Source organism: Mus caroli, chromosome 3, assembly GCF_900094665.2.
Source record: "Mus caroli chromosome 3, CAROLI_EIJ_v1.1, whole genome shotgun sequence".
NCBI lineage: Eukaryota > Metazoa > Chordata > Mammalia > Rodentia > Muridae > Mus > Mus caroli.
Window position 1 is genome coordinate 75863728 of NC_034572.1, and position 8856 is coordinate 75872583.

Here is an 8856-nt window from a genome sequence, read left to right on the forward strand (position 1 = left end):
AAGCATACACCGAGTTTCTTTATTTTTCCTTAGAGAAATATATAATCTGACAGTAAAAGTAAGTAAGATATGAGGATATACCTTCAAAATATAATTGATTTTTAAAAATCAACTCATCCCAATGATCTGGGCAGGATTTCATCACTGTGATATTTAAATTGTTGCTGATGTTAAAAGAACTATGTTGAAGAAGTTCAATAATTTTTTGAGATGTATGGTATTACTATATTTCCAGTCTCTGACAGGTCATCTCCTAGTGAGAGTGCTAGGTATTGTGTAAGTCTGTGCGTTTTTAGTGTCTCTGCATACATAAGGCAGATCTTGTTTAACATGCAAGTTCCTTCAGCCACCTCTTCAAGCTGCTTGGACTGGCATTCTGAGCTTTAACAGTCATTCCCCACACAGTGCCTGTGGGCCTCCAAAGGGACAGGTGATGTGGGAAGGGCTGGGAATACACTTAGGAACAAAGCTTTCAAAACATTAATCACGGATTAAACTTGTGAACTGACCCTCATGGATATGTGCCTAGCCAATGTTCATTTAGCCTATTTAATTCTTAAAACAACTACTTTGTGTAGATAATAAAACTGAGGATCAGAGGTTAACTACTTACAGGCACAGAGGTGGCAAATGCTGGTACCAGACTTGAGCAAGTCTAACTCAACAGGCCATGTTTTGTGCCCACTAAATTATGGTGCCCAATGGAATGTCTGTGCGAGGTATAGAATTTTGCCTGTATTTTCTGTTTGCTGTTGCTGCTGTTTGGGACTAGCTCATCTATGGTTATTACAGTGTCTCTGGTAGGCACTCTCATTTTTGCTTATTCATTTCTTTCATTCATAGTTTTCAGCCAGGCATATAGGATATACGTGGATGTTCCCATGTGTCAGATGTAGGTGATAGCTTGTAACTTTTTTTTTTGTAATCTCTAGAGTTATAGCCAATGAAACAGCACTCTGAGGTGTCTAATGGCCCCAAGCAGACGATTCCATTCAAGGAGAAGAAATATACTAAAATACTTAAGTGCTTTTGCACTCCGCTGTCATTGGTGGAGAGTGAAGGGAGTGCTGTTTGCTAAGTCAATAATGGGGTGTTCCTCACACGGGGTGATCTTCTTTTGTAAGTCAAGGGCAGTCAATCGGTGACAGAGAAAACAGATGACCCATCTTGCCCAACTGCTTCCTGGCACCAAAGACAAAGGCTTGTGCCCCCCCCCCTCCCCCCAGTTATCAAGACACTTCTTCTTGTGACTTTTTTTCAGTTCATGTGAGGCCCAGACTACACTGCACAAGGCAATTTGAACTAGGCAGCCATTTTGAGTTCCTCCTTTGTGCAGGGCGGGATAGTTCAGTGAACAAAGGAGACGAGGGCCATGAGTTTATGGGGAAAGACAGGAAATAGAAGTTAGCCACAGCAACCCAGGCTGAATCGGACAGAGTGAGAGGAGGCTTTTGCACCGTGACTTGGGTACCAACCTTCGGAGGGAAATGGACGTTAAAATGAAAAGGGCTTCTGAACTTGCAAGTAGGGGCTGAGTAGCAATGAGTGCTTGCATCACACACCTTGCACCTGGCGTATTTCAAATCTATCCGTTGAGTGAGTTTATGAGTGTATGCGTGGATAAACAGATAAGACCTATCAGTGACTCTGCTTGTTTACACGGGCATGCGATTGCAAACGTTACAGTCATTAGTCTTTTTAGCATGCTTCTCTTAACTACAACTGAAGAATAAGAGTTGAAGGCCAAGCTGAACTTCTGGCACAAACATCAGAACAGCGTGGAGGTAGGAGAAGGTCTGTGGCAGACATAAAGAGTAGGAGGTCGCCGGGCGGTGGTGGCACATGCCTTTAATCCCAGCACTTGGGAGGCAGAGGCAGAGGCAGGCAGATTTCTGGGTTTGAGGCCAGCCTGGTTTACAGAGTGAATTCCAGGACAGCCAGGGCTGCACAGAGAAACCCTGTCTCGAAAACAAAACAAAACAAAAACCCCAAAAAACAAAAACCAAAAGAGTAGGAGGTCACTGTCTCTGCTGACAGCTTCCTTTGTTGATCCCTCTGTTGATCTTTGTGTGTAGCTGATAAGGCGCCTAGGGGGCAGGGACAAGAGGACATTCTCTTATCTGACCAGATATAGATCACAGGAGCAATAGCAAGAAAAGGCTGCTCCTCTGCTTCTGTTGAGACCAACCACCACAAGCTTTAGGGATGTCGTCCTTGGAGTTCAGGAGTGGTTCTACAGTGGTCCTGTCAGTATGCTGGACGAGACAGGTGACCAAGAGTGGGTGTGCTAGCCCTACCTCACGTTAGCCCTATCAGAGTCTCTTAAGCAGATTGGAATCTGTAAAGGAAGTAAGCGGAGAATCAGGTCCACTGACTTGGTTTCTCATTCACAGCAGGACTGCAGAGGGAAGACTCAGCTACTGCAGTTCTCTGCTTAGACTTTCGACTCTTCAGTTTAAACCTGTCAGGCCTTCTGCTTGTCCCAGTTGTACCAGGCCACACTCTACCTCACTGACCATTGCTCAACAGGCAAGGGTGCACGAATTGAAGGAGACTGAAAGGATTTGTATTACTGAATGAAAAAAATCCATCTTTGTTAATGAAAAAAATGCTTTCCTTAAAATCTGCACAATTGTTTTCACACATACAAACGCAGCATTCATATTTATATTCATAAATAATTTGTCATGTTTGCTTAAAGAAAAAAAAAAATCCTCTGCACACTTATGAAGAGCCATAGTGACCTCTACTGTCCAGCGAAGGCAGCTCGCAAGGTTAGCCAGAGCAGGTTTTTACTTACTTTTAAAGACATGTACATCTTATTCTTTTCGTTTGTTTTGGTTTTATTCTCTGTGTAGTTCTGGCCCTGGCTATCCTGGAACTCAGAGATCCGACTGCCTCTGCCTCCTCAGTACTGGGATTAAAGGTGTGTGCCAACACCTCTGAACTGGGACTCCTAACCAGCCAAAGATCCTGGATCCCTTCAAAAACAAGAAAATAGGAGGGAGGCCATAGCAAACAGAAAAACCCAGGTTCCAATATGAACAGGAGACCTGCCTATGATATGTGTGATTTGTGGGTCTCATAACTAGATAATAGGATCACCCAAGCTATTAATCTAAGAAGGAAATTTTCACATGGGTGACTTAATTCAAGAGCTGTAAGAAGGGTAAAACCTAGTGTAGTTTACCTCAGTAGATTGCCCTTCTGAGCCTTGCATAAGCTGTGTTCAGAATGACAAAGTATCTCACAAGTTTAATGAGAGTTGTCTAGTAGTTATATTAACATAGATACATTAAGGTCTTTCTTACATTTCCTTAGTGTTTTGTGATTTAAAATGTTCTTTTCTATGGCTATTACTATTTCCTTGCAACGTGTACAAACATTAGCCACTTTTACAGAAAATAAGATCCTTTGGCTAAACTCACATTCACATTTAGAAATGACTACTTGCAGGCTACAAAGATGGCACTGACGTTAAGGCTCAAAACTAAAAAGACTAGAAATGTCCATTTTCAGGTTAAAAACACGACCTTCATGTTTTTAATGAATTAAAATATAAATTGAGCGAGAGCACTGATTCACATTGCTGTATCTGCGCTACATTTCATCCTTCTCAAAGCATTTGCAGTATTCTGAGGATGGTATCAGTGAACTTAACCATAATTCAGGAAGACGCACAATCTGTGAAAACGCCTTAAGATCGCAAATAGCAACTACATCAATACAGAAAACATTTGAAAACGATCGATCATATAAGCCACAGATTTTTTTTTTTTAAACCTGGGTAAATCACAAAACCTCAACACTTTAGCGTCAGGTCAAATAAAATAAAAACAACTTAAGTTCTCAACCTTTTTTTAAAAAAAAAAAAATTGCTTGCTTAAACTGGACAGTGGCGGTGGCGCACGCCTTTAATCCCAGCACTTGGGAGGCAGAAGCAGGAGGATTTCTGAGTTCGAGGCCAGCCTGGTCAGAGTGAGTTCCAGGACAGCCAGGGCTACATAGAGAAACCCTGTCTCGAAAAAAAGAAAAGAAAAGAAAAAATTGCTTGCTTAAAACCTCCAAGTAAGGAGCACTAAGCTTCTGGAAGCAGGTACGGCCCCTAAACGGGGCTTTAAGGCTGGCGCGCTCCCTTAGCTCCGCCCTCAGGCAGGAGACTCCGCCCAGCTCCGCCGAGACCCGCCCCTCTGCCTGGAGACATCGTTCATCCCCGCCCAAACCCCGCCCCAGTCCCGCCCAGCGGCTGCCGAGATCCCGCTCTCTTCCAAGAGGCTCCGCGCAACTCCGCCTAGCTTCCGCCCTCCACCGCTAGACTCCGCCCCTCGACCCCTGCGCGGCGGGTTGCCAATACGCATGTGCGGTTTGCGTCACGTCCGGCGACGGGCCCCAATCTCCGGAAAGAGCTGCCGAATAGTGGCGGCGTTTTCTGCGGCGATTATTTGAGTTCCTTCGCTGCTGGAAGGGTAGACTGAACGGCGGCGACATGGTGGAGGTAAAGTGATGCTCGGGTACTCGGGAGTCGTTTGTCCCTGGAGCTTTGCTTTGCCCACGGAAGTGTAGGATGAAAGTGGTGGGAATCTGGGGAAAGGAACTGTAGTCAAAGCTGGTGGTCTCCGCACGTCGGGGTGGGAGGAAGGCCGATGACATCCCAAGTCTGAGCTTCAGTCGGCGGAAAGCCTGAGGGAATCCTGCAGTCTGTGTGTTGTCGTAGGTACCTGGCCGTCTCCTGGGAGGCGGGGCTTCTGTTGTTCCCACCGTGGCTGGGATGCTAGTCCGTGCTGTCTTGTCAGTTCCACTGTTATTTCATCTCTACCGCAGTAGAGGCGTGCGGTTCTTGATTTTGGTTGTTTGTTTGTTCTTGCGTATCCCAAACGTTTCTTAATCCCACCCACTGCGTTCCAGGTCCACTGCAGTCCTCCGAGTCTAGCCTAACATCTTTTGCCCGGACTCATTCAATAGCTTCCAGCTGGTCTAAGTGCATAGGATTAACGAACTACATTGCAGGAATGTAGTTCAGTGCTGCTTTCTGTCCCAGTGTTATAGAGTAAAAATGTTGGTGGTGGCAGAGGTCTAAACCTCACTGACCCTGGAAACCCACACTCCCGCAGCATTCAACTGCTGCAGTTCTGAATTATCTGGACATCTTTGCAGTGGGATTTCCCACACTTTCACTGCTTGTACCTCTATTCCGTGTAAGGCTGTCTCCCTCTCTTCCTATCACCTGAGAGAAACCTTTCTTGATTATACCTACCAATTCTCCCCCCACCAAGTCATCCCATTGCCTATTTCATAGAACCCTCCAAAATGTGGAATTATTTTGCTCATTTTCGTCTGTTGTCTCTTGAGTACACTGCATGCCGCATACAGTGCTAGCTCAGTAAATACCTACTGAACACATTGTAGGCATTATTCAGTTACTTTTCTAAGAGCTCTGGCAGATAGGAGCTTTCTCATCTTTGTTGTTGATTGCTGTAGTTTGTTATAGTTATTGAGGAGTGTATATCCTCCTTCATATTTAGCATGCAAAGTGCATAATGACTCTCATGTCGATTAGGGTGTATGGGTCTCTTGTAGTTAGATGTGTGATTTTTGGCTGTCTCTTTACAGGAGGTACAGAAGCATTCTGTACACACACTGGTGTTCAGGTCATTGAAGAGGACCCATGACATGTTTGTGGCTGATAATGGAAAACCTGTGCCTTTGGATGAAGAGAGGTAAGCTTTTTTCCTTTTCAATTGCTAAAGTATTTAATATTGATAGAAGGGTGCAGAGAGAGGGGAGGAGGGGACTTTGAAAGGTCTTAAAAGTGCATACTCACAGGATACTTGGGCAATAGCAAGTGGCTTTCTAGTATAATGTAAGTGATGGTAACTCATTTTTCTATTGTCTTCTGCAGTAAAAACATCATTACCTAATTATAGTTTACAGACACCCAGTGTGATGATTTGAAAAAGAATGGCCTTCATAGGCTCATGCATTTAAATGCTTGCTTGGTCTCTTGTTGGTGGAACTGTTTTGGAAGTATTAGGAGGTGTGGCCTCATTAGAGGAGGTGTGGCCTTGGGGAGAAGCTGTGAGATTTCAAAAGCCTACACTATTCCCAGTTAGCTCCCCTATTGCTTGTCTACTCCCTCCCTCTTGTCCAGTTCCCCCACCCCCACCCCACACATCATGCTTGCCAATCAGATGTAAGCTCTTGGCCTCTGCTCCAGCACCGTGCTTGCCTGCCTGCTCTAATGCTCTCTACTCTGATGGCCAAGGACTCTAGCCTCTTGAGCCATGACCCCCTAGTTAAATACTGTATTTTCTAAGTTGCCTCCAGGATGGTGTTTGCCACAGCAATAGAAAAGTAACCAGTACTCAGTAATTAGGGGCGTCCTTGCTGTCATCTTATTTGTAGTGAATCACTTTGTGTGTGTTTTTAGCTTCTGCTCTCAGACTCTTTTTGTTTTGTTTTGTTTTGTTTTTTTCAAGACAGGGTTTGTCTGTGCATCCTTGACTGTCCTGGAACTCACTCTGTAGACCTGGCTGGCCTCGAACTCAGAAATCCGCCTGCCTCTGCCTCCCAAGTGCTGGGATTAAAGGCGTGCGCCACCACTGCCCGGCTTCTGCTCTCAGACTCTTGTTGTACTCCCATCTTTGCTCCGTGGTGTAGTGAAGAGTTTTGAGTGGCATATTTTTGCTTCTCGCCAGCCCTAGTCTGGGAATTGTGTTATGTGCAGTGCCTTTCTTTGCCCTTTGCTTTTTTTTTTTTTTTTTTAATAATCTACTTAATTCCCCTCATTTGCATTCATATTTAATTTATAAGGTAGATTATTTTTTTAAGTAATATAATTACATTTCTCTTTAAAATGCTGAGCTAACCAGGCAGTGGTGGTGCACACCTTTAATCCCAGCACTTGAGAGGCAGAGGCAGGCGGATTTCTGAGTTCGAGGCCAGTCTGCTCTACAGAGTTGAGTTCCAGGACAGCCAGAGCTACACAGAGAAACCCTGTCTCGAAAAACCAAAAAGTAAAAATAAATTAAAAAATATAAATAAAATGCTGAGCTGAGCTGAGCTAATTTAGTGCTTTCATTGGGTCTGACTTTTTAGACTACTAGTAAAGTTATCTATACAATTTAACTATATTCAGACATTTAAAGTTTAAGATATATTAGTTTGTGTATGTCTTTAATTCACTTGGACCCTTGAGGTCTCATCAAAAAAGGTTTTGTGTTTATTGGGCTGCAAACTAAGGTCCTACTTTGCTTTGAATGAATACTGTATGACAGATTGTGAGATAAAGTAAACACATGTGGTATGGAAATGCATTTTAGAATTTTGTAGTTGTTAAAATACTATGTAACTTGAGAAACCTCCTGCATCTGCGACATGGAGTACCGTGTCTGCTTCTGTGCTTCTCCTCTGGTTAGCTGACTCTTTTCATTGGTGAGTATGTTTCCAGTACTTACGGGTGCATTTCATCTTTATGATCTTTACATAGTCACAAGCGGAAAATGGCAATCAAGCTTCGCAATGAGTATGGTCCTGTGCTGCATATGCCTACTTCAAAAGAGAACCTTAAGGAGAAGGGACCTCAGAACGCAACAGACTCATATCCTCATAAGCAGTATCCCGCCAACCAAGGTGAAAACCATCAGGTTTACAAGTGAAGTTTTAAAATAGGAGAAAATGTCTCCTTAGAGCTTCTCTGGGGGGCGCTGCTTAGTTGTTGCTGTGATGGTGGCCATTTTGATGAGCTCGTCAGAGTAGTAATTAAGATGCTTAGGTGAGGACTTTCAGAATGTATGATTATGACTCTCTTAGGAGGTAGACAAGATTACAGTGGCGTCTACAGGGAAAAACTCAAGTTGATTCCTAGCCTGTGGGGAGACCATCTGTGAGTTCTTTATTTTGAAAAGATGAAATTATAGTTACAAAGAATCTACTATTCCATGTGAAACTATTTACTGTGAAGAACAGCTGGAGCAGGTCGTCAGAGGGAGGGGGTGCCTTGACTTCTTAGCAGCTTACAGGCAGAACCATCAACTCCCTGCCTTTCTGAGGCTTCTGTAGAGTTGGAAAAGAAAACTTAATATTTATAATACCTTTTAAAAGGCAGTACTTGAATAAAGGCAAATTCACTGGTAATGAATTTATTATTTTTTTTTAGGACAAGATGTTGAGTATTTGGTGACAGGCACCCATCCATACCCACCAGGACCTGGTAAGTAACAGTAAGGCTGCACAGATGTGTAGACACTGTGTCTACACAGATGTAGTATCTGTTGGCTTGGACAGTTGTCAGGTACCTAAATTATATAGATGAGGACGTATGGCTGAGATGTACGGCATGCCTGGGTATAGACAGGCTGGCATGAGGGAAGCATATATGCTTGGACAGAGGACAAAAAGCCGTATGTTTGTAGTACACATGGGCATTGTGTGCTTTTGTTAGTCACTTCATTTACTCTTGGAAGTAGTCTGTTAATATTTGCATGACTACTATTTGCTAATGACTGTACTGTCTGAATTACTAGGAAATTAACTTTATTGTATTGTGTTCTCTTAATACCAAGCTGCTTGTGTTCAGTCAAATTTGATCTGTGTATTAGCCTGTATTTATTATAAGGAATTAAAAGCCAAGTCAAGCTGAGTGTAACGAAGGTTGTTGTGAACAGGTGTTGCCTTGACTGCTGATACTAAGATCCAGAGAATGCCAAGTGAGTCAGCTGCACAGTCCCTAGCTGTGGCGTTACCGTCCCAGACCAGGTATGACTGACGCTCTACTTACATAGATTCTCAGCGTTTGCAGGCTTTGGGTTTTGTTTTTTTTTTCTTGTTAACATGTGAAATGTGGAATCCAGATGCTAT

At 43.5% G+C, this 8856-nt stretch overlaps 1 protein-coding gene across 1 annotated transcript in view; it reads left to right on the forward strand.

Moving 5' to 3' along the window:
- The first annotated feature begins 4382 nt into the window (after positions 1–4382).
- Plrg1 (pleiotropic regulator 1) overlaps positions 4383–8856 on the forward strand; it is a 16626-nt gene continuing 12152 nt past the window's right edge. Inside the window, exons 1-5 of the mRNA XM_021157623.2 lie at positions 4383–4495; positions 5611–5717; positions 7487–7629; positions 8156–8209; positions 8664–8754. Of these exons, the coding sequence (XP_021013282.1) occupies positions 4487–4495; positions 5611–5717; positions 7487–7629; positions 8156–8209; positions 8664–8754 (404 nt within the window). The 5' untranslated portion in view covers positions 4383–4486. The remainder of the gene's footprint in view (positions 4496–5610; positions 5718–7486; positions 7630–8155; positions 8210–8663; positions 8755–8856) is intronic.